Consider the following 27,237-nt stretch of genomic DNA (forward strand, 5'->3'; position numbering starts at 1 on the left):
AGAGCCTGAAAAAAACAAACTTTAAAATAGGAATATTAAATAATGTCAAAGAAGCTTTCAATTGGGAAGTTGTAAAATTTTAAAATTCGGTGAATTGAAATAAATTGATTTATCATATAAGATTTTACCAAATTTTAAAGAATTAATCATAGTATCAAAAGGATCATGATAAAGTTTCACTTTTCAACTTTGACTTTTCCATCTGTTCTAGAACTGTACTTCTACACTCGGTATATGGCACTGACCCAACAGTATGCACAAAGGTCACAATACTACTACACTGAACTCTGGGGTCTGACAAGACTTGGTACCTGGGCAGTGTTTGTGATAGGTAGACAAATTCCTAAATCATTAACAGTAAGCTGGAGAAAAAGTGTTCCAAACGCCTGGGCAGATGTCTGCTGGATGCCTGGTAACATGTCAACCACCTCTTTTGTAGCCATGTGAATGTCCTTATGCAGTGCCATCCTCTGTTCATTCCAATTGTCATAGGCAGCCTTGTAGTTGAGCCAAAACAGCACAGCTGTTGAAAAGGAAGGAAGAAAAAGCATTACAAATAATGGAGAACATTACATTAGTGTGTTAGTGTTTCTTCAGTGAGTTAGTGTTCTTCAGGAACTGAAGTTCCTCTGGAGGGGCAGCTTCTATTTTCTTTCACATCCTCAGAAGTTAGCAGTGCTTAACTCAGGCTAAGCACTCCATAGATCATGCCCATGGGTACCCCTTAAAGCTTTTGCTTGGTGATCTTGTCAACTCCCCAAGATTTCAATTATAGATTTTGTTATCTAACTTTTAACTTCTCTCCTAACCTCCAATTGCCCATTAGACACTGGAATCCCACTGACATCTTGAATGTAAAATAGAATTTACTATATCCTCCCCTCTCCTATACCTCCATTTCCCCCAAGCTCTTTCCTCTTCTAACTACTGCTGAGAAAGTACCACCATGCTTCCTATCAGTCATCCTGACAGCCGAGGCATCATTTCATTTCCCCACCCAATCACTGGCCAAATTCTGGTGATTCTACCTTTGTAATATCTCTCACATGTGTGTCCTCCTCTCATCAGACACTGTTCCCACCCTGGTGCAGCAGGCCCTCACCACATCACACAGGCACTGGTGTGACAATTTGGAGATAGGTCACCTTCCTCAATCTCTCTCTCTCCACACTAGCTTCCACTCAGCAGCCAAATGAATATTCCTAACGAGGTCTCTCCATATTCCTCCTCTATGCAAGAAACTCCACTGGTTTCCTATCATCTTCAGGATAAAAAGTAAAGTTCTCTCTTGGTATTCCATGATATATCTCTATCACACTGAGCTCTCTGAGTACTTCTTGCCTTTCTCTGAATTCTCAATATTTATGACAATATTTTGTTTAAATGTTTGCTAACTTAACAAAAAAGAATGCTTACTGATTTTATTGAATGGATCAAGAAAACATACAAATGGGTAAACTCAGAGTATAAATACAGGTATTACAAAAAAGGACAGAGTGCTTATTCCTGGACCAACAAGAAATGTTTTCACTAGCACCCTGGCTGTATCTGAAGACAGCCAGTGAGGATATAGACATGTGTACCAGTGAGGATGGAGTATCTTGTAGGCAAGAGAGAGCATGTGACCACAGAGAGCAGGACATATAATAAGGTTGTATATGAGGAATGAGGGCAGGTAGGCTGGTGTGACTGCAGCAGAGATTGTCTGAAAGGAAATAATATGGAAATCAAGCAAATAACAAGCATTTGTTAAGTGTAAACCATGTGCCAAATGCCAGGTATTAAAAGGCAGAGTCAGATTATAGAGAGCTTTAAAAACCAAACTGGGAACTTGGTATTTTATCCTAAAGGTAACAAGGAACCATTCGGATTTTTTAGTGTATGGCTAGCATATGAAGTCTGACATTACGTTTGTGTTTTAGGAACGTTAATTTGGTGGATGAACTGGAGAGAGGTGAGAATCGGGAAGCAGGGGGAACAATTAGGAGGCAATTGCAATAATTTGAGTTTAATTTTTAATTGCTCCAATTTCCTAATGCATAAAGAGAAGCGATCTCTCAGGTCCCTTCCACATCTGAGATCCTATATTTTCTATGATCACTGCAACTCATGAGTACAAGCTGGTTATGATAAAATATTAGCTATCAAAGATAAAGCCTTTTAAAACCCTTACTTAAAGAAACAATTATCTTTAACATTAACTTTAACATTTAGATTTTTTTCAGAATTTTCCCTCAAGTCTTCAGTCAACACTTAAGTTACCCTAAAATTTAAAAAATTTAACCCAAAGTAATTAAAAACAATCAGGAACTCTTTCTCCATAGAAAAGCCATAGAAATCTTTTCACCCTACCTCTGTCGAAGGCCACAGGTTGAGCATAAACAATTGGTCTATTCAAAGTAATTAGCACAGCTTCCCTATCTGAAGAACCACTGATTTCTTCTCGGAGAGCATTTCTTAGTCCAATCCTAGTTTTAAAATAGGCGACCTGATGAAAATCAGAACCAGCTTCTTCATATACCTAATAAAACAAATTTTAAGACAAAATAAATCCAAGTCAGAGGACCTGTTTTCACATCTTTAACAATACTGATTGTTAATATTCACATGTTAATATAACAATTCACTAAAAGATATTATAAAATGAATACTGAATCTAAAAGTCATTTAAAATTCATAATCATAAAAGCTTATTTGAAAATATGCACAATACAGCTGTAAGTGAAATTAATCTCCATAATGATAATAGCAAACATTTCCATGGCTCAAACTATGTGCTAAATATTGTGCAAAACGCTTTATAGTTATTATTTCGTTTAATCCTTACAACCATTCTGGAAGGTAGGTACAATTATTTCCTCCATTTTATAGATGAGGAAACTTGAGACAAACAGAAGTAAAGTGACTGGCCTTATTTGGTACACAATAAATGCCTTATTTGAACTCAGTTGTTTCTGACTCCAAGCCCTTATATTAAAAAAAAAAAAAAAAAAGGTGCAGTTCATTCCTCCTTCTCTCCCTAGTACCCAGGAGTTCAATTTTAGACATATAAGCGGTGCTTAATCAATGCTTCTGGACCAACCAGAAGACATTTTGACAGCTGGTTCATGATTAAACAAATGAAATGGTCAAATACATGTAGCAATACTAAGGTTAAAAACAAACAAACAAACAACAAACCCAGAGAAAGAATACCTATTTGTATAAAATAAAATCAAATCTGTTAATCTATTGATTATTTTTATTTTTACAGCTTTTAAAATTTAGTTTTTGAGTTCTTCAGGGTGTCAGTTGGCTACTATGCCAGGAACACTGAACTAATCCTGAATTTCAAGAATATTTTCAGAATTGATTGGACTGATAGAGCCCAACTCTCAAAACCCCTGCAGAAACTGAATAGTGAGACTCAATAAAGAAAAAAGAAAACAACAATTAACCTTCAGGACATCATCAGGTGATCACATTAAACAATAACAGTCCATGGGAAACTCTTTTGAAACCGAAAGATCTTTTTATGTAAAGTCACTTTAAGAACATAAAAAAGTTTTGTGAAGCAAGCTCTTAATTCAGTTAGACACATATTAATGAAGAACAATGATGTATAAGGCCTTCTATGTCTGAGGATACCAAAATGGGCAAAAAAACCCAGTGTCTCTCTCCTCTTGTTCCCTTATAAGGGCCTTTTCTGGAAAGGAGACTCCAGTTGTGGGCAGGAACTCATGAAGGGGAAGAGAGAAATAAAGCTGAAAAGAAAGTGTAATAAGCAATAGGATTTTTGCAGGAAGAGGGTGGCCACTGGGAAGTTATGAGATTAGAACTGAGTATTAGAAAATTTACATAGCATAAAGGATGAATTAGAGATACAGGAAGCAAACATCCACAGACAACAACATCCTGATTAGAATGTGGTACTGGCTGAATGATGTGATTCCAACCAAGGGTTTTAGATGACATAAAATATCTAGTGATGTGCCCCATGACTCTGTATTTGGTCCTGTACTGCTTAAAGATTTTTATCACTGACTTGGATAAAGGCCTATATGGCTTACTTAACAATATGCAGATGATACATATTTATAGAAGAAATACTTAATATGTTGAATTAGAAGCCAAAAACCCAGATAGTTTAGGACAAAAGGACAAATCTAATGAGATTAAATTTAATAGGGGTAAAAATAAAATATTATACTTCAGATTTTAAAAAATTAACATTATATGTATGAGGTAGAGAATGTAAAACTGGACAGAAATGTGTCTGAAAAATATATAGTGTTTTTGTGGTCCATCAGCTCAATATGAATCAACAGAAGCTACTCAAGTCCCTGAGAACTTAGGCTCACTGCCAGGGGCAGAGAAGTGTTGGTCCTACTATGTTCTGGTCTGATCCAACCACATCTGGAGCACTGGGTGCTGATGTAATGTATTCACTGATAATGTATTCAGAATAGAGCAACCAGGATACTGAAGTGCCTCATGATCATAGCATATGTGAAACCTATTAAAGACCTACAGCCAACAGGTGGGATGAATGGGTGGGAATTCTGAGATTCTGTGTGACTTCCTCAGTTTTTTAATGGATTAGGAAAATAAGGCTAATGGCAAATTAGAGCATCTGCCTGAGGCAGAATAGCAACAGACTTGGGAATCAAGATCTCCTGAGTCCAAATCCAGTGATCTGCTCATGAAATCCCTGATAACTAAAGCCATGGTGATAGATGATGGTGGCAAGAAAGAAAATTTAAAGAGAAAAGAGGAGATAGAGAAAATCTGGCAAATATTCATATTTGGAAGAAAAAGGAAAAAAAGATTTTAACAAAAAGAAGAGAGAAGGTATGGCCAAAACGACCTTGGAGAGTCACTTCCATAATTTTGGGAATAGAAATCACATTGTAAGAAATTTGGGGACAGAACAGATGGTTATAAAGTAGTGGTATTGAGTGTGCACTACTTTTCTGCAAGTTTATCAGTTAAGGTGAACAGAGTGTAAGCAAGAACTTGAGTGTCTGGAAGAGCTAAGGGAAGTTGTTTATTTCTTTTTTGCTGAGGCAATTGGGGTTGATTCGCCCAGATCACACAGCTAGAAAGTGGTAAGTGTCTGAGGTCACATTTGAACTCAAGTCTTCTTGACTTCAGGGTACTCTATCCACTGCACCAACTAGCAGCCCCAGGAAGTTGTTGTTTAAAAAAACAAAAAAGAGGATCTGAGCACATTTGAAGTTACTGATGAAGGTTCCAGCAGAAAACAGACTAGCTATGAAATAGGGAATTATTGATGAAGAAGAAGACATGACTGTTTAGGAGGAAGGCATGGGAGCAATGACACCATTTCCATAGAGATTTACAATGAGAAATGTAAAGAACTAATAAAATTAAATTAAATTAAATCAATAAAATATTTTTGCAAAGACAATAAAAGGAAGCTAACACCTACTAACATCAACTTGAACTTACCTGATGTTTCACAATCTGTCCTAATGCCAGATTTAAATCAACTTGGCATTTACCGAACAGCTTCAGATAGCTGCTACCTCCTGGCAAGGCTTTAGTTTGAAGTCGGTTTGAGAGTTCCAGTTCAATCAGTCCAGTTTCAAACCTCACAGCTCTCATTGATGGAGTGGTGGCTGTTACTTGAATGCCCTGAGAAAAGGAGAAAAATATGAAGTCAGCTTTTATTTCTACACAGTACCCAGCAAAGGACAATCGTTCAATGTACAATAAAGAAACCCATTTTAAAGTTAGTTTAAGATCTATATAAGAAGCCCTAAAGAATTACCCACACCCTTCTGAATCTTAATAAATACAAGCAGATTTCAGAATAGAATTCATCAATGTATATTTCATTTAATATGAGATAAAATTAAAGAAAATAAACCACACAAATAATTTCCACTTGAATGATTCAAACTAAAGGCTTTTTCTTTAAATTTAATTCATACCTTCCTATCTGGGAAACAGTAAAGTAATAAATTAAAGATATTTCTTTGCAGTTCAAGATAACTTGAACTGCAAATTCAAGAAATAGAGAAGAATGTGAGATAAAATTAAAAAGAATACATCATGCAAATAATTTCCACTTGAATGTTTCAAATTAAAGGCTTTTTCTTTAAATTTAATTCACATTGGGGTAGCTAGGTGGCACAATGGATACAGCACCAGCCCTGAAGTCAGGAGGATCTGAATTCAAATCTGACCTCAGACACTTAACACTTCCTAGCTGTGTGACCCTGAGCAAATCACTTAACCCCAACTGCCTCAGCAAAATTAAAGATAGTTTTAATATTACCTTGAACTGCAGATTCAAGGAATAGAGAAGAATTTTAGGCTTATCTCCATCTGCTGTGCCATCATGCTCATTCCAGAGAGGGATAGGCTGCTCTCCACCTAAAAAGATATTAAATAACTGATTGAGGGCTGGGGCTTTTTTCATTTCAACTATTCAACTCAAATTCCATTTAACATGTTTCTTACCCTTCCTTAGACAAATTATTTGCCACTCAGTTACATACATACATATATACATATACATATACACACACACACACACACATATATATATATATATAAAGCATTCTCTAATTTAGAGATCAATCCTAAATCTTCAGGGAAAACATAAAACATGAATAATTTTCCAAGTATTGATTAATTTCTTTTTAAAAAAATAAAGGATGTAATTAAGGTAATTAAGAACTGAGTTCAGAAGAAAATTCAGATTAAGCACTGCTACATAAAAATACCATTTTTGTAGAAATGATTCTTATATCTGCCAATGTCAACATAAATAGCAAATGAATACAGAAAGAAAAAAAAGGTAGAAAAAATAAGACATTAATAGTAGAACAACAACAAAAAGAAAAAGTCCTATGGAGGAAAATAAATGAAATATATGTAGTTTTTTGTATCTCTTTACCATTTGCTGTTGAATGCCACAAGACAGGATCTGATAACCTAAATCAAACCTGACTATTAATTACACTTCTAGGGTGTTGTAACAATATTAGCATGTTTGAATTTTCATTACTTCACACTTTGAGAAAAAATCTTTTCCACACAATTATCTATGCATGGTATTACCTTTCAAGAACATTATTTACCTTTGATATTTTCTAAGATATGATATATATTTTATGCAGGGATATTGCATGTTCGGGATCAGAAAGCTTTTTCGTACTAAGTGGTATTGACTTAAAAAAAATGGTGGATGCACATATAAAAAGTTTTAATTGATTTGAGAAAATAGAAATATAAATATAAATAATTCCACATATATGATCAAAACTAAGAACAAGAAACAAAGTCTCAAATATTAAAAAAACACTTCAATAGCTTTCAAATATGAGGAAAAGAAAAGGAGGGGGAAGCTGGTAGACACACACATACATACATAATGAATGGTGACGACATACAAACACAGAAAGATCAAACAAGATGGGAATCAGTGACATAGAGTCAATTGAAAGGATGAAATCAAAGAGAAGTGAGGGAGCAGCCAAGATTCAATTTATTCACAAATCCTGTGGCCTTGCAGTTGTTACTAGAATAGTCTACATTTTGAAAAGATGTAAATATTGACAAGAATTTACTTGTTATAAATGTCTTCCTTAAAAACATTTTTACAGTTAAAGGTTCTGATAAAGGCCTCATCTCCAAAACATACAGAGAATTGACTTTAATTTATAAGAAATCAAGCCATTCTCCAATTGATAAATGGTCAAAGGATATAACCAGACAATTTTCAGATGATGAAATTAAAACTATTTCCACTCATATGAAAGAGTGTTCCAAATCACTACTGATCAGAGAAATGCAAATTAAGACAACTCTGAGATATCATTACACAAATGTCAGATTGGCTAAGATGACAGGAACAAATAATGATGAATGTTGGAGGAGCTGTGGGAAAACTGGGACACTGATGCATTGTTGGTGGAATTGTGAAAGAATCCAACCATTCTGGAGAGCAATCTGGAAGTATGCCCCAAAAGTTATCAAAATGTGCATACCCTTTGATCCAGCAGTGCTACTACTGGGCTTACGTCCCAAGGAAATATTAAAGAAGGGAAAGAGACCTGTATGTGCCAAAATGTTTGTGGCAGCTCTTTTCGTAGTGGCCAGAAACTGGAAAATGAATGGATGTCCATCAATTGGAGAATGGTTGGGTAAATTATGATATATGAATGTTATGGAATATTATTATTCTATAAGAAATGACCAACAGGAGGAATGCAGAGAAGCTTGGAGAGACAGCAACTGATGCTGAGTGAAACGAGCAGAACCAGAAGATCACTATACACTTCAACAATGATACTGTATGAGGATGTATTCTGAGGGAAGTGGATATCTTCAACATAGAGAAAAGCTAATCCAATTCCAATTGATCAATGATGGACAGAATCAGCTACACCCAGAGAAGGAACACTGGGAAATGAGTGTAAACTGTGAACATTTTTTTTTCTTTTTTGTTTTTCTTCCCAGATTATTTTTACCTTGTGAATACAATTCTTCCTTTGCAACAACAACAACAAAAAAATATATATAAGATATTTAATATGTATGGGAATACCTGCCATCTAGGGGAGGGTGTGGAGGGAAGGAGGGGAAAAATTCGCAACAGAAGGGAGTACAAGGGATAATGTTATTAAAAAAAAAATTACATATGCATATGTACTGTCAAAAAAAAAGTTATAATTATAAAAATAAAAGTGAATGAAGTTACAAAAAAAAGATGTCTTCCTTATATTGTGACAGGCACTCAGTCATATATGAATGCATTCTCATAGGAGTATTTGTGTATATGCGTGGGTTTGTGTACATAGGTAGATACCTCATCACAGTGAATCTAATCTTTCCCTTTCTTCCTCCTTTTACAATCAGCCAAGATATCCAGACACTTTCTTCTCTGATGCTACCTTTATTATAATGTATCTCTCTTACTTTTAATTTGAAATGCTATACAGACACTCAGTTCAGGACATAAATAACTCACCACTAATGTTACTACCAGCCTCTCATACTTAACTGAATTCTCATTCATTCATCTAAAATGACTTCCCATTTGCCTTCCTGTTATTTTTTCCCCCACTGTGTCATCCATCGAATCTGAACTTTATATTGAAACTAATTCTCTCTGAGGCCGCTAGGTGGTGCAGTAGATACAGCATTGTGCCTGAAGTCAGAAGACATCTTCCCGAGTTCAAATATGGCTCACACTAAGAAAAAGTAATTGGTTTCTGAGGTAGAAACAAGAGTAATCTTTGAAATAATAGCTGTATCACAGAGAATAGAGAAGAGAGCTGTAAACTGATCAAAGATCCTGGGAAAGCAGCCTTCAAAAGTTTCACAAAAAGGATGACATGGCTTCTGAAAGCCCCCCCCCCCCCATCTGTAATTCATGTAACCTATAAGTCATCTATGAAACACCAGATGACTCTTAAAGGTGAAGAGAAAATACTAATATTCGCTGACAGGAGAATTTCTCCTATACTTGGGAAGTTTACTGTGCCAGCCAATGACGTCACAGACCCAGTCTCTAAGTCCTGATTTTGTTAAAGGATAGACAGGACTCAATGATGAAATGATTTTGACTCAACAGTTTGGAGAACACATCCTAAGAAATATACATTGTTCTCGAGAATGAAATTGATAAGACATGTAATGAAATTGAAGAACAAGAATAATTCCTATGAAAAGAGAACAAATATTATCAGGTCAAGAAACTGAGTATGAATACAAAAGAACAGCTGAATTATGGGGAGTCCCAGGCCCCAGATGGAATCCAGCAGTGGACAGCAAATAGTGAGGAATACAAAAAATAAAATAAAATAAAAAATAAAAAAAATTTTACTCTGTGGCCTATGTCAATGGCAAAGTGCAACAATGATGTTTGTGGGGCTGAACTCAGAAGAAACTGGCTCAAGGTTGAGGTGATGAGTCTGTTGATGCACTCATTGGTCTAAGGTTCCACTCTATCTATTCCAGGGATTCAAGATAGACTGTCTGGGGTAGATGGTAGGATAATGGGAAGTGGTCAGAAGGCTAGACATCTGATTTAGATTCAGAGAACTTGGGTTCAAAATTAGACTCTGTATGTGATCTTGTCAATCAGTTTTATCTCTCTGGGCCTCAGTTACACTCCTATAAAACGGAATTTTGGACTACAAGATCTCTAACCTCTAAAATCACTTCCAGCTCTAAATCTATGATCCCATACCACTCATTTGGTTCTGTTTTCTCTTCCAAGGAAAATTATTTTAGATGGAAAAAGAGAAAACAAAAATTGGTCGTGGGGAATGGGAAACCCAAAACAACTGAGAAAGTTGTCAGGAAAGATTTAACTAAGTTATACTGACTTTCTAAAAATTGGTGTATTTGTCTGTCTCTGGTATTGCTGTACCCATCTCTTCCTTCATGATCAAGCAATAAGCATTAATTAAGCATCTACTATGTGCTATCACTGTGGTACAGTGAAGACAGAAAAAGAAAAATAAACGAAAATCCTATAAACCAGTCCCTGTTTTCATAGTATTCAAATAAGAGTCAAATCAACAGACATTTCCTAAGTGCCTACTATATGCCAGGCACTTAGTGTGCAAATTATGTGTAAAGGCAAAAGGTAGTGAGACATACAGGATAAATTAGAGATCATCACAGGAGATATGGGTACTGTGGGATTTTAGGAGAGGCTTCCTGCAGAGGGTGGGACTTTAGCTGAGACTTGAAGCCAAGACACAGAGAGGAAGAAGGAGAGGATTCCAGGAACAGACAGGAAAAAGTCTGGAGGCAGGAAATAGAGAGTCTTGTGTGACAACTAGGACACTGGTGTGACTACCCTGTAGAGTATATGGAGGGTAACAAAGTCTAAGACTATAAAGTAGGAAACAAGCCAAACAGAAGATTTTATATTTGATTCTGGAGGCAACAAGAATCGTTGGAATTTATGGAATAGGACGGTCACAGTATTAGATGTTTGCTTTAGAAACATCCATTTGACTTCTGAGCAAAAGGTGATCAGTACTGGGAAGACGCGAGACCAAGAAAGCAATGGAAGGCTATGGCAGTAATCCAGCCTGAGGTGATGGGAGCCTGTCTCTTACAAGTGGCACTGCTAGAGGAGAGAAGGGGATGCATAAGGATGACAACAGATGGAATAAGGGGGTGAGAAAAAGTGAAGAATTCAGGATGATACTTAGGTCAAAAGCCTGGAAAACTATGAGGATGGTGATACCCTTACAGTAACAGGGAAATTAGAAATATGGGAAGGCTTTGGGATAAAGATGATGAGTTTTGAACACACTGAGTTTAAGGACACTCAGTAGGAGATGTTCAAAAGGCAGCAGTAGATGAAGAGATCAGAGAAGGACAAAAAAAGATCTGAGGACCATCTGCACAGAAAGGTGTTCATGATAAACTGATGTGATTTTAAAAAAAAATTATTAAAGGGGAAGAGAAAAAAGGCCTAGGATAGACACCTGAGCTGCAGTCATTGGCAAAGGAAACAAAGGAGCACTAAAAGAGGTAGGAGAACCAGAAGCGAAGAGTACTGCCAAATCTAAATCAAAGGCTATGGAGAAATCAAGAAGCATTAAACATTAAGATGGAAGGGAGAAAAAAAGGCCACTGGATCTGGCAATTAAGAAATCACTAGCAACTTTGAGAGAGAACAGTTTTAGTTAAATGATGAAGTCAGAAGGCAGACAATGAGGAGAAGCCTGAGGAAAGTGGATGGAGGCCCCTCAGGTGGGAAACCTTAAAGAAGTTAATCATAAATGGGAGGAGAGACAGAGGACAATAAGAGTTAGTGGAGATGGATGGATCAAAGAAGAGTTTTTTGAGGATGGGTATGTTTGCAGCCAAGAGACAGGGAGAGACTAGAACAAAATTAGTGACAGAACAGAACTGAGAAAGAGAGGGGTTGGGCAGCAATTTTCTGAAAAAGATGGCATGGAATGAGACTTGTTGCAGGTAAAGGAGTTAAATCTTGGCAAGGAGAGAGCTAACTCTTCATTGGGAGGGTAGTGGGGGTGAAGATCATGGCAGGTGGCACCTGAGTGATGTTAAAGGAGGAGAAAAGAGAGAGCTCAAAGGGAATAGCCTTGGTTTTTTTACAATGAAGCAAAAGGCAATGTTCTCAGCTTCAGGGTAGGGAAGGGAGGGGAGCTCCGGGAAGCATGAAGATGAATAAAAAGATTTGGAAAGACTTCTGATGTTGACTGTCATAGTGAACTGATGATCCTTTATCACTGCCAAAGGCTCAGGCTCAGCAGTTTCACCATTTGTCCCATCATTGAAGTGACTTGATCAAGCAGAAGCAGCTAAGATACTTTTCTTCTGTAGTTATATATTATGCTTATTTTAGAATAGAAATGTCATAATGCATTTTTAAAAACTATCACTTTAAATGAATCCCTTTTATACTTGTCTGATGGCTAAAGAAAAGCAAGCATTTAAGGAAACTCATTAAATTTGGCGCAGTCATTCTTTTTGCTTTATAATTCTTAATTTGGCAATAAATGTCTTTTATAGTTTCTTGATAGTAAATAAAATTAATATCCAAGTAAAATAAAAATTTTGTTTGTACTATTTTTAAAATATACTGTCATTTTCTGTAAGCCAGAGAAGTTCTATTCCAAGTTACAGTTCAATAAAACAATTTAGTTGCATATGAGGTGCATTCATTACAACTTTAATTCAGTAAACTAACTTAATAGACAGCAAAATAGATCTGAATAAAGAGATTAGCTTTATTTAGTAGAAATTGTTTTTCCAAGTTAAACATTCCTAAATGTTACGGACTGTACCGCTTATATTCCAGATATAGATATGGTCAGATATAGTTTCTGCATAAGCTATCAATCAGGTACTTCCTTTTACTTCCTATCTTTCTTTAAGTTTAGCACCATATTTTTCCTATTATCAGATACCTGGCTTGCCTCTGATGACTTAGTGAAGAAAATTCTCAGAAATTCTGAGAGTTTTTTGATTAGTTTTATTTAAAAAGTTGTATGCTTCCTTATGTACATTTTGGTCAGACATGTTTACCACTTCTGTAATACTCTCATGCCTTAGTAATTCCAGGTTCTTAATATAGTTCTATTTTATCTTTTTTTAACAACCCAGGCTAAATACAACTATTTTGGAATCCTCACTTACCTCATTACAATGAAATTTTAATAACATTTTAAAGTAAGTATATTAGAATGTTAATTTTATCTTCATAACTTCTGCTAAAATAATCCACATTTAATAAGGTCACAAATTAACTACATGGCCAAGCATTCTAAAAGCATTCATATTTCACTTATTTGATATTTTTACTTGTTTTACAAAATGCATGTTTTACACACAAAGTTAATTTTAAAAAGAAACCTTTAATTTTTTTATCGTTAGGTTTTGAATGTTCAGTACCAAGCAGAGACTCTCCTGATAAAATAATGTGCCATACATGCCTACTTCTGCTTTGAGAGATACCTCTTATTTCTATATTCCTTGAACTGGTGCTATCTAGACAATCTCATTAACTCAAGCTTTTAGACAATCTCATTGACTCAAGCTTCAATTCCAGCTCTGCAAAATCCTGAGTCATTCTGGGCAGGGCCCTCAGCCTTTCTGGGTCTCAGCTTCCTTGTGTAAAATGATGGCTTTGGGGGACCTATCTAGCTTCAGATCTTTGATCTTTTGAACATCTTAACATCTCAAAGCATCAATTAAGACATTTCACTACATTTTTAGTTAAAAAAAAAAATTAACTCGAGTTTTCACTTCATTTTAGGTCCATAAATGGTTTATCTTAATTTATATGACATAGATGTCCCTGCCCCAGAACTCAGAGATCTGGAAACAATGACATGCAGGGAAGAAAGAGAATCCTGCCTGAAGCACAGCTTGCCAAGCTTTCCATCCATAGTACATCCCCACCCACCCCCATCCACATGGATCATGACATTCTAAATTTTCAAAAACTTTCTTTGTAGTCAAGTAGATGCCTGTTCTGCTTTTGTGATGCTGGGAGATCCTGTGATCTCCACAAGAACTGAGATCATCCCATGGCTGATTGTGGCATGAAGGAAAGTCAGGAAGAAGGCATGAAATAAAGAGGTGATGAAAGGAACTGAAAAGATCTTAAAAGAATAAGGAAGAAAATATGGAGGGCAGGAAGACAAGAAAATAGGGAGCTGTTACCAAAGCATCACTTGTTTACAGTGAATGGCTTCAGGTCACCCTAACAAATGGCTGGATTAATCCTGCAGCTAGTGCCATTACTTAAGACAATTCACAACTTTCCTATCTCCCATATTTCAGTTGTTTCTTAGTGTATGTGTACTTAAGGCTGCTTGGTGCACTAGTTTCTTCATCCTTTCACCAGCAAAAGACTTTATAATGATCCATCTCACCTTGCTCACACTCTGCAAAGACGTGACACATTCCTGTGGATCTCCATAATTGTTATAAGCAAAGTGTTGTTCAAATGGTTGATATCATCTTTTCAGTTTATTAATAACATTATTAACACTAGTTTATTTAATAAAATTTTAATTTCTTACCCTATGAGAGGATCTTAGACTGATATATTAACATATTGAAAAGTTCATCTAATATCACATTGTAAGCAAATCAGTTTCCAACATATATATCTTGTTTGAAGTAATAAAAATTTATGAAACTGAAACATTTTGACATGTTTCCATGAAACAGATTATGTTTTGATGTTAATGAAACAGTGAGTAGTCAGAATAAAATCTGGGGTTAGCAGTTAGAAGGGATTTTAGTTAACCCTCTGTAGAAAACTTCAGACTTACCATTGAAAGTACATTTTCTCACTTAATGTGAGAATTCTCCATACCTTGGAGGCTTCTCAGTATGTATGCAAATACCCTCTATCAAAATGATCCCACCCCTACCGCAAGTATATTCTCTACATGTGATTTGGAGCACATGTTTAAACCTAATTATTAAAGCATTTGCTTTACAATATCTTGTAGGACTATCACTCCTTTGAAGATTCTGGTCTATGAGTGTTTACTAATCACAGCTTAATCATGCCTTTATATATACAACCAACTCATTAAATAGGATATTTAATACTTAATTTTGCTAGAGGTAAAAATTAAGAAGCTTAAAAATTAGTTGGGGAGGCAGAAAGAACACAAATCTATAATAACGGGGCTAATTTAACATATGGCTCAGAATAACGCTAAAATAACTAGGTCAATAAAGCGATTTTCCAGGCATCATTTATTTCCCTGATTGTTATGGTCCAGCTTAATTATGGCCAATATTAGATGAGTCTTCTTATGTGACTACAAAGAATAAATACAGACAGTTAAACATACTGATGTTTAACATGCTTTTGTGGGTGAGATGTCATTCCTTTATAGTCATACATTTCACAGCCCCATAGCTCTATGAATTTGACATTTCAGTGGCCTTTGAGATATACAAAAAACAACATCAGAAGAAGCAGAATTCAGAATCTAGAGCATAGAGGAAAGCTAATTGGTGAGCTCTGCCTACCCAGCAGCATTTCCAATTTGAATGTGTGCATATAATTTTGTGTATGTATTTAATTCAAATGATATTAGATGGATAAAGGAAAATTAAGTATTCAGTCTTCATGACAATAATTCTTTTTCATGTTGGAATAAAAAAATTTAGGTTTTACTCTTAAATGTCAGCTCTCCTTACCAGAAACTTTCTGTATTACTTCATTAACTTCCTTCATAAAAACTTTTTGCACAAATACCAAATGGTTTAGAAGATCAGTTGTAAGATTATGCTCAAATGAACCAACCTGCAAAACAAATTTAAATAATATTAATTTTAAACCACCGTGACATTAGATTTTAACATATCTCTTACATTCCATACAATGTTATGTTAAAAATAAAATTAATTGTATACATGTTACTTGAAAAATTAATCTGTAATCCTATAAAAAGTGTAAAATAACTTACAAAATGTCTATACATACTCTTTTCCCCAAGATGACAAGTATTGAAGCATCTAGTGAGAATAACTAGGCTTACATTTTTAATATAGGCATATGACACATTTGCTTTAAAAAAATATTCACAAATTATCTAACACCAAGAGAATGAATGAAAGAGGAAATTATACATGAAATTTTTACACTTTAACTAAGCAGGAATCAACTAATTAGAAGTCTTTTCCTAGGTGCTAATATTATTCAACAACTGTGCTTTTCTTGCCCTGTCAATAAGCCAATCACTAAAAGTAAAAAAATCCCACGTTTACTTATTTGTGCACATATTATATCAATAGAAAAAATACATATTACTTCATGCCCCATCCCTGCTGCTCCCTCTAAAATATAGGTTTCTTGGGAGCAAAAATCCTTTTGACTTTTTTGTCTTTGTACATCCAGTGCTATATGGCACAGAATAAGTGCTTTAAAAAAACCCACTGACAACAACAACAACAACAAAAAATACACCAACATTCTTTGATTTTACCAGGTAGAAAACTTTTTTCTATCAATCCACCACTACTTTTTGTCAAAAGTATTGGGTGTGTGTAACTGAAAATAAAAACAGTGTGCCTACTTTTAGCCATCACTAGCAAACTAGAATGGGATTATTTAGTATGTTTGACAAAAGATTATTTTAAAGTCAGCTAAATACTACACATTTCTTTATCAATAATTAATGTGAAAGAAATTATTGTATTTATTACAAATGACTTTTTTTTAGTCAGGACCAAGACTGATATAACATTTTCTTGAAACCAGTAAAACTTCATTTCTCTAAAAAATAACCACTAATTCTAGAATTCTACAAATTCAGTTAGGTCTTTTGCCAATTAGTAAAATTTGTGAATTTGGAATGTGTAAGCTATTAAAAAAAATCATTTAAATGAACATACATACATGTCTTAATGCATTTAGATACATATATAGATATATATATCAATAAATGTATACTTATGGCTACATAATTCATATATGTATAATATACAGTTAATGAAAATTACACAATGTTACAGCAATCTGACAATGTAGAAAATGAAACCGTAAAAATAACAAATGTGAAGAAAATCATTAAAAATGTACCCAAAAACAAATACAGAATTTATTCACAACAGAATTTCCCTAAAAACAATTAAGCAAAAATCTGGATCAAATAATAAATTTTACTAAAATAGAAATACATTTAAAAACTTCTAACATAGTAAGTCATCAATATATACTATAATGTGTACATAATTTGGAAATTTTAGAATTTTGTATTAAACTTTAATTTTAGAAATAAAATAAAAATATTACCTCTGCCACACAACGCAAATAGTTTCCCTGTAAATAGTAACCTTGTTTAGAAGGAAGTTCATCTATACTCCATACTTGATCTGAATAACTATCATGTTCTTCCATTATGTATTTCCCTGACATAGTGACAGGAGGCAGATTAAGACTAGCAGAAGGAGGAATAGTTGACATATCTGTGGCAGAAACTTTTGAAGTAAACCGTAATCTGTGATTTGGCAGTTCAAAGGTAAATCTAGTCTGTGCACCTGAATACAAAGAGGAGGAAAAAAAAAAGAGAGAGAAATGGTATCAATATTGTGAAACATAATTTAGAAGATTCAAAAAAGTTACCATTTTCCAAGCTTATATAAAATATGACTTCAAAATTATCTTTAAGCACATGAAGATAAATTTGTTTCCTTCTAAAAATTAAATAAATTTTAAAAAATCTTATTTTAACTGAGATGACCATTATTACATACAAAACAAAACTGAACTAGAAGACCTGCACATGCTGCCAACAAACCCCACCAGTGCATAGCATGCTTTACCCCACAAGAACACAACAAATCCAAGTTATTTTCAGAGTTGCCCTGTTTGTATTTATTTCCTACTAACTTTCTTCACAAAAAGCAACTTGCAGAGAGAGAATACTCTCCAGTTTTCCCACTTAACTGAGAAGTAAATAAATAAGAAGAAATTAAATAGTAGCAATGATCAGGAAAGGACCAGCCAAGATGGCATAGTAAACCTAGTAGGGTCCAGATCTAAACCTGAAATCCCTCTTACTCTACTGGCTACCACCACAAAAGTTTAGAAAATTCATCCAATTGAGTCTGGATTAGGAAATCCAAGATAAAAAAAGCACATTGAGGCATTTTTCCAGCTAAGGTCAGTATCAAAAAAGGAAGATGTCTGTAAACCTTGGGCACAGTCTAACTAAAGTTGAGATGTACAGAGCCTTGGGGATAAATGAAGGCCTGCCTGCAGATGGAACTAAAGCAAGAAAAGGTCCCAGAACAGATAATAAGGGGCCTGATCTTAAACAGGGAGCAGGATTAGGAGCCAACTGGCATTTTTGTTGCTATCTAGGGGGGACAGTGAAATGTTCTTACACCAATGCATAGTATATAGGCAAGGAAAACAGTACCAACCTTGTCATTAAATGAAGAGCAAATTTAGAATTAGGTAGCTACATTGGGGATCTAATACTGGGAGGGAACTGGAATCTCAGATTCAGCCCAATATGATGCCTGCAGAATCATAACCAGGGTAAGGAGCTCAGATCAATGGAGTTCTGGTTCTGAAAGTCACCTACTAAAGCTCAAACTAAGGGAAAGCCTACACTTACGTTCCTCAGACCTCAATCAAAGTTAGGAATTTAAAGATATATTTAAATTCAGATTTTGCCCTTTAACAGGTTGTTTTAGACACACTGAAAACTTGTAATTTCCCAATTTGTAATGTCCCCTGGAATAATATAACACAACATCCAAGAAAAGAATGGTAGCAGAATATAAATACACAAAAGGATCAAATGTGGCCTTCAAGAAGTGCAATGAGATTAGTCCTAACAAAAAGTCTGAAGTTAGTAGATTGAAGAATGAGATAAAAAAAGAAACCTACCATAAAAAGTGACCATGTCAAGGACAGTAAAGGCATAAATCTAAAGAAAATGACACTAAAGCATCTACAAGTTAAGCCAAAAGAAAATCATACAACATAGCTTAGGCACAAGTTCAAGTAAAATTCCAGGAAAAGGTAAAGAATTACCACAAAAAAAAAAGAAAAAAAAGTTAAAATCATTTTTATAAATGAAATAAGAATGGCACAGTTTATGATTAGAAAATAACTGGGTGCTGGGGGAGTGGCACGAATGGAAAGAAGATTGGAAAGAAATGAAAAAATGGAAGAATTGGAAAGAAAATTAATAGCTTGGCTCAATAGGTACAAAATATTACCCAAGTAAAAACCTCATTGAAAATTATAATGTAAACATTTCCTAGCTGTGTGACCCTGGGCAAGTCACTTAACCCCAGCCTCGGGGGAGGGGGGGAGAAAATTATAATGTAACAAATAGAAGATAACTCCATAAGAAACAAGAAAGTTAATTAAAGAAAAGTAAAAAGACTGAAAAAAAACCTAAGATACTTCATATAAAAAACAAATGGCCTAGAAAACAGATAACTTAATTATGAGACCACTTGAAAGCAGTGACTAAAAAAAAGGGGGGAAATAAGAGTTTAGTAATCATATTTCTTCCCTTTTTATTTGTTTGTATATTTTTGTTGTAGCTTTTTATTTATGCAACATGGTTAATTTTTCAACACTGACCCTTGTAAAATCTTCTGTTCCAAATTTTCTCCTCCTACTCCCCCTCTCCTTCCCTAGATGGCAGTATTCCGATATATGTTAAAATATGCTAAATCCAATTTATACACACACACACACACACACACACACATATCCATAGTTATCTTGCTACACGAGAAAAATTGGATTAAGAAAAAAAAAAAAAAAAACCTGAGAAGGAAAACAAAAATGAAAGCAAACAACAACAGAAAGAGTGAAAATGCTATGTTGTGGTCCATACTCAGTTTCCAGTCCTCTCCCTGGGTGTAGATGACTCTTTTCATTACTGAACAACTGGAACTGGTCTAAATCAATTCATTGTTGAAAAGAGCCACTAGACATCATATTTCAAAAAAAATTACAATACAAAACTCTCCAGAACTATAGGACAAAGTAAAAATCATTTTTTCCTAAAGGAAATATCCAAAAATCCCATTAGCATTTTAGCCAATATCAGGGGGAAAGAAAAAGTACTGCAGGCACCCAGAAAGAATCTATAGTACCAAGGAACCATAATTAGGTTCACTTTAAGATTTATCGGCTACCTCTATAACATCCAGAAGTTAAAAGATCTAAGTTTGTAATGAAGAATAATTTAGTCAAGTAAATTGAGCATATCCTACATGGGAGAAAATGGATCTTTAATGAAATAGAAGATTTCTGATCATCCCTGATGAAAAGATCAGAGATGAATAGAAAATGGGACACATATTCAAAGGAATCATGAAATGCATAAAAAGGTAAACATGAACGAACAGTCACCAGGGACTGACTAACCAAGGATGAACTCTTTTGGCATTCTAATATAAGGAGATTATACATACGTTCCCCTTAGATCTCTTATCATCAGCAGGAGTCAGAGAGGAGTCTGAAGAGATGAAGATATAGTAGTGATTTTGTTAAGTTTGATCTTAAGAAAGGGAAGGGAAAAGCATTTCATTAGAAAAGGTAAAGAAAGGGTGAGGGAAATTGTGCTCCCATTATTTGGGAAACATTTCACACTAGAAAGAAATAGGAGGGAAAAGGGGGAAGAACAGGACATTAGGAGGAATGTAGATTATGGAAGAAATTTGTCCTCAACAAAACAAATGCCAACCAAGGTAGGTAGAGTTAAAAAATATATATATATTTAAAAGGAAAGGTTAGAACCATCAATAACTGAGCTCTGGACAAAGCCAGGGAAGAGAGCAGAAGCAAAATTCAGCAATCCTCCAGGGGCAGTATACAGAATACAGGACCTAGATATCAGGAAGAAGTTCAAATCCAACTTAGACATTTGGCTATGTGAGTCACTTTACCTATGTCTATTCCAGTTTCCTCATCTGTAAAATGGGATAAAAGCATCTACCTTGTCAGCTTGTTGTAAGCATCAGGTGAGATATTATTTATAAAGTGCTTAGCAAACCTTAAAAGTGCTCTACAGAAGTTATAAATTATTACTGTTCACTGTCACCATCCTCTTTTTATTAGAAATTGGAAAACTCTGATGAAGACAATGACCAACCACAATTACAAAGGATTCAGAATGGAATATGCTATACAACTCTTGACAGAGATGATCAACAAAGAGCAGAGATTTAGAAAATATCTTTGTAGCAAGTTTCTTTAATAAAGTCTCATTTTCAAATTATATAAGGAATAGATTTAATTTTATAAGAACATTTCTAACTGATAAAATTAATCAAAGGATAAGAAGAGGCAGTTTTCAGAGGAAAAAAAATCTAAATCATTGATAGTCATGAAAAAAGCTCCAAATCCAAGCAAATTTAGCAACTCTGAGGTATCCCTTTCTATCCCTTCAGACTGGAAAATGTCTCAAAAGCAGCTTAGAAACAGAGTGGGGGATCAGTGGAATACGTTAGGTAAAAAATATATAGTAACAAGTGACTCTAATAATCTAGAAATTTGGTGAACACAAAGACCTAAGCTTTGGGGGCAAAAGCTCACCTTTTGACACAAATTGCTGGGAAAATTGGAGAGCAGTTTGGCACAGACTAGAAATAGACCAATATCTGATTCTAAGATAAGATCAAAATTGGTACATGATTTGGACATAAAAGTTGATATCATAAGCAAGTTTAGGGAAGATGGAAGTATTTACCTGTGAGATTTATGGATAAAGGAAGATCTAACAAGATTCTAACAAGAGAATTAAATGGTCAAAGGAAGTAAAATGGATAAATTTGATTATGTGACATTAAAATGATTTTGTATACATAAAAGCAATGAAGACAAAATTAGAAAATAGGAAACTGGGAAAAAAATTTAATAGTAAGTTTCTCTAATAAAGATCTCATTTCTCAAAAATATGAAAATAAGAGTCATTCTCCAATGAATGAATGAATAGTTTTCAAAGGAAGAAATTAAAGCTACCAAAAACTATATGAAAAATGCTTTAAATCACTAATAATTTCAGAAATGCAAGTTAAAATAACTCTGGGGTATCACTTCATATCTTTCAGATTGGCTGTTGTTTGTCCTTCATTCTCAAAGAAAAGCAAAATGATATTACTATGTTATAGTGAAATTAAAGTGTATCCAACTTTGGCAGATCGAATATATATGTGCTCAGAATGCTCTACCACAGACCAGGCACAAACAGTTCATATGAGCACTTGGCCTAGATTCTCTAACTTTGTACATCTCTTATTTCTTTTGAGCTATTTCAATTCTGCTTTGCTTAGACAGCACAGCACCTTCTCTGAAGAGGGCAAGCTGTGCTGGGCAGTCCTGTGCCAGTGTCTCCCATGTCATGCAATCAACTCTAAAGTTCTTAAGTGACATCCTGTAAGTTCCTTGTATTGCTTTTTCTAACCATGATGTTTAAGTACTTGCCCTAAGTAAGTTCTCCACAAAAAAAAAGCATTTTTGGCAAGCATTTTTGGTAGTACTGCACTCTCTGCAGTAAAGTTTGAACGCTTGGCAATTCAGTTCAAGGAAGACCCTCAGTGTCTAGTATCTTATCCTGCCAAGTGATCTTCACAATCTTTCTAAGACAATTTTACATTTGTACATCTGACCAAGGCCTCTCAAACTGTCAGTCATGAGGGCTTATGGAAAATTATGTCAAAATTTGGTTACCCAAAAAACTTCATCCATATTGTAGGTCAATTTCATGACAACATGCTGCCCAGGTTCTGGATAATAGACTATACTCTCATGTTTTCCCAATCCCAATGGAGTGAAACAAGGTTGTGTATTTACTCCTATTCTTTCTAGTATATTTTCAGCCATGCTGTCAAATGCCTTCAATGAAGATAAACATGGTGTCAATGTCAGCTGTAGCAATAATGATAAATTCTTTGATTTGGAAAGGTTGTAAGTCAAAAACTAAAGTGAAAAGAGTATTGATGCATGATTTTTTTTTTTTTTTAAGATAGATTGTACACTCAATGTAGGCTCTGAAGCTGAGATGCAACAAAGTCTGAATTGATTCTCTGCTACAGGTTGCAAATTTTGGCCTAATACCACCAAGGTAGGTAAAATTAGGGAGGGAAAGACCATAAGAGTTTCTGTTCAAAACCAAAATAATTGCTATTTACATTCACTCTGAGTACAAACAATGATTAATTGGGACTTGGCCTGGGACTCACAGTTGGCCAACCAATATGTGCCAGAGTGATTTAGATTTTAGGCATGGTCCTTAAAAAAATATAGCCAGGAACCCCAAAATACTTGGGAGAATCTAACATGACACAAAAAGAAAATAACAAAAGGGATGTCTTGATCTCTATCTTGCCACTGGACCCAGATGACTTTGGAGGGGAATATGAAGCAGATGACCTTGCCCAGCTCCTCTTACTTAAATCCAATTCACTTACATGTTGTGGTATCATCTCCCTGATGTTATGGTCTTCTTCAAGAACTAAGGTCAAACAACAACAACTGGTCTAAATATTCTAGAGATTATTTTGAAAATGTGTTTAAGGAGCTATAAAACTGTGAATACATTTTGAAAAGTAGTACTAGGTTTGAATATATCCCAAGGGGATCAAAGAAAAGGGGATGTATATGTACAAAAATATTTATAGCTGTTTTTTTTCTGTGTGTGCAGTGGCAAAAGCTGAGGAATAGCTGAACAAGTTTTGACATATGAATGAGGCAGAAATGAGAAGAGAAATAGTTTCAGAAAAACCTGGGAAGATTTGGATGATCTGCAAAGTGAAGTAAGCAAAACAAAGAGAACAATGAGCAATAGAGAGCAAAAGAAAGCACCAGCAATATAATGTAAAGATAATTAACCATAAAAGGACTCTGATCAGTACAATGTTCTACCATAATAATTTAAAAGACTCATGAGAAAAAAATACTGTTCACTTGCAGAGAGAGAATTCATGAACTCAAGAATGCAAAATGAAACATATTTTGATATGGTTCATGCCAAGATTTATCAATGAAGGTTTTGTTTCTCTAGCCAATCTCAGTGAGAGGAAAGTGGAAGAAAGAGAATTCAAAAGTGAAAATAAATCCGATTGTGTTTAAAAAAAAAAAAAAGTCATGAATTTCAGGTTAAGAACTGATATAAATTCTGAAACCAACTTATTCTTTCCCCTAGTCAGGAAATGCTATAACACTTATCCGGGAACTCAGTTTCCCAAGACTGACTAGTTATCTTTAAAGACAGTCACACACCATTGTTTATAAATTATAACCATTCCCCCCCACACATACACTCTGTCTCTCTCTTCTCAGAGCATCTTCCCTTTAATGATGTCTTTCTCCTTACCATAGCTAACTCTGGTTAATCTATTAACTTCCTCTACGGATTTAGCCTGCCAGTCAAACCATATTGCTTTCCCAAATCAATTTCATATTCGCCATTCCTGGTGTCTACTTTACTTCTTCATTTTGTCTATTAAATAAATGTACCTTTTAGCTAAAGAGAAAACCCTTGTGAGTTCTTCACATGTAAACTGCTACTAAACCCATCATTTGATGTCAATTTCATCAGAATGAGGGTTGGGAAATACCAGAACAAACTAATGAAAACTTACTTTGACATAAGGAATAATAAATGAAAATTTCAGAAAGCCATGGGAAGATTTATAAAAAATTATATTCGGCAAACAACTGACTTTTAAAATGTCAGCATATAGAGACAGAAAAACTCTGGTCAATATCTATACTATACAGCCTAAAAGGACTTGTGGCTTCTGATAATAAATCATCATTTTTTCAGATGTGAATTAAATTATGTAAGTTTGACAATGAAATCATATATACTGTTTATGTCTTAAAAGTATAGATGGCTAGCAACAAGCAGAGTACATAAAAGTTATGTAGAAGTTAACATACTTTCTATACAGCTATGAATTGCTTTGTAAGGATTCCTCCATGACCAAAGCTGAGAATAGGATGTGTTGACCTGATAGGTACCTAGAAGTGCTGCTAGCACAATGCACAATCTGGGAGTCATCTTTGTGGACATGTTTAAAATAAATATAAGATAACCTTGGTGAGGAATAGCTTTAACAGGAATAAGGCATCAAAAACAAGATAATTAATGATTATGTTGCCATAAATCCATTGGTACTGCTAGTGATTGATTAATATTAATGTTAAGCTGGAATGTAACCACGAACTATACACTAAGTAACTTTGAGATATCTGGTGCTGTTGCAACGCTAGCTTAAAGAGTATATAAACCCTGGTTCTCAGATCAAAAAATGGATTTCTTTGCTGAAGTGCTCACCTGTCCTGCATCATACTTCCTCCTTGATGAAGCCCCTGAGGGGGTCTCATTAGAGCCTTTTACTTCCCCAAGGAATTTCAACTTTGTCAGGCCCAGGAGACATCTCCTGCTTTTATAATAGTTTATAATTCAAAGAGTATGATTTTGTATACCACAAATAATCCAAAACTGCTACTGCTAGTATGATTGACTTGTCCTAAAACATTCAGAGTACATTTGCAAAATGTAACCAAAACAATTTCCATCTTTATAAAACAGCAATCCCTAAGATGACACAGGCAGTCTCCGCCTTAACACCCTTGAAATTGAAGAAATGCAGAGCCATCTCATCACCTGTCATTCCATGACTTCTCATTCTTCCCATCTTGTACTCTGCTTTCAGAGATGGTAAAAGTGCTGCTCCAATTGCTATTCCATCCAACATGGCACTAAACTTAAGAACAATAGGCTTCTTTTCCAAGCCTTCAGGCAGCTGTGGAAATTCATTGGTTTCAATAGGAGTTTGGTTAACACTTGGAGTTTTTTCAGAAGGCAAGGGGGTTGCAATATCTTCTTTAGTAGCCTGCGGGCTGTTGGTTTAATAAAAAGAATCTTGGTAAGAAGTTCCGATTTTTATTTTAAAAATTAGTTCTCAATAGTAAATATGTAATAAATGGAAATATAAATAAACTCAGCAGATCTGAATGCAAACAAAGAATTAGGAAGACCTGGGTTCAAACACCATGCCTTGGCTTTGTGACTCTGGACAAGTAACTTGATCTCATAGTGTGAGGCACCCTTCTCCAGGATTTTTAATAGTCCTGGTATAAGGATTTTCCCCCACCCAAGAGTTTAATGAAATCATAGATCAGATTTTCCCCCAGATTCCCTTTCATCTGTTAAGATAACAACAACTGACACTTAAGGGTGAGGAGCACTGTAGTGGCCATAAAACAATGACACCCTGTGAAGTAATCTGTAATCAGAATATCATCATTAATATTTTATAAATTTTTATCACCAAGGATTTTACTGAGGTTGCCTATAGTAAGTGAAAAGTCATTTCTATTAAAACAAAACAAAACAAAACAAAAAAACAAACAAACTAGAAATCACAACCATCTATCTTAGGTTTAAAAAAAAAAGTGTTAGCAAAGCAAGGCTTTTTTATTTCACACTTTTATATCTCATTTTGCTTTAAAATATGGCAAAGCTTTAAAGCTATCTTTTCAAATTCTATCCTTAGTTATTCAAGATTTCTGAAGGATTCTTTAAAATATTACAGCAAGAAGAAATGCTATCTATGTATCTATACAATGTATCTGTCCTTTCTCTTTGTAGGATCCACAGAGCTGGAAGAAATCCTAGGGCTACGACTACAAAGACAATGCTTTACTCTTCCTCCCATGACATAGCTACAAACACTCCTAGAAGTCTGAACTCTATTGTCTAAAAAAAAAAAAAAAAAAAATCTTAATAGAAGGGTTGTAAAACCCTAAAAAATTAGACAATCAATGCTTTGAATATTTTCCAAGAAACAAATAAAGTTTACCCCATTGAAATGGGGAAAAAAAAATATAGATTTTGTTTTGTCTTTCTATATTTCAATTTAGATTTAAATCCCAATTTTACTACTTAATACCTATGTAACTTTGCATGAATGAAATGAATCACTTAACCATTCTGGGCTTCAGTTTAGTTTGAATGTCTAAGGTTTCTTCCAATTCTAAAATATGACATTATCAGTTTGACACTGATGCCAGATCTCAAGGTTAAGAATGATGACTTACAGGGCAGCTAGGTGGTGCATTGGCCCTGAAGTCAGGAGAACCCGAGTTCAAATTTGACCTCAGACATTTAACACTTCCTGGCTGTGTGACCCTGGGCAAGTCACTTAACCCCAATTGCCTCAGCAAAAAAAAAAAAAAAAAAGAATGATGACTTAGGCAAATTGTCAATC

The 27,237-nt window shown here is 34.8% G+C and overlaps 1 protein-coding gene across 7 annotated transcripts in view; it reads right to left on the reverse strand.

Annotated features, from left to right (window-relative positions):
- Positions 1–27,237, reverse strand: part of BLTP1 (bridge-like lipid transfer protein family member 1) — a 232,472-nt gene that overhangs the window by 77,876 nt on the left and 127,359 nt on the right. For all 7 annotated transcript variants that reach the window (XM_074274114.1, XM_074274117.1, XM_074274118.1 and 4 more), the window contains 7 exons: positions 25,632–25,867; positions 17,276–17,520; positions 15,679–15,784; positions 6,284–6,381; positions 5,452–5,637; positions 2,353–2,521; positions 312–523 (listed from right to left, as the gene is read on the reverse strand). In XM_074274114.1, the coding sequence (XP_074130215.1) occupies positions 312–523; positions 2,353–2,521; positions 5,452–5,637; positions 6,284–6,381; positions 15,679–15,784; positions 17,276–17,520; positions 25,632–25,867 (1,252 nt within the window). The remainder of the gene's footprint in view (positions 1–311; positions 524–2,352; positions 2,522–5,451; positions 5,638–6,283; positions 6,382–15,678; positions 15,785–17,275; positions 17,521–25,631; positions 25,868–27,237) is intronic.

The sequence above is a fragment of the Sminthopsis crassicaudata genome, chromosome 6 (genome assembly GCF_048593235.1).
Source record: "Sminthopsis crassicaudata isolate SCR6 chromosome 6, ASM4859323v1, whole genome shotgun sequence".
NCBI lineage: Eukaryota > Metazoa > Chordata > Mammalia > Dasyuromorphia > Dasyuridae > Sminthopsis > Sminthopsis crassicaudata.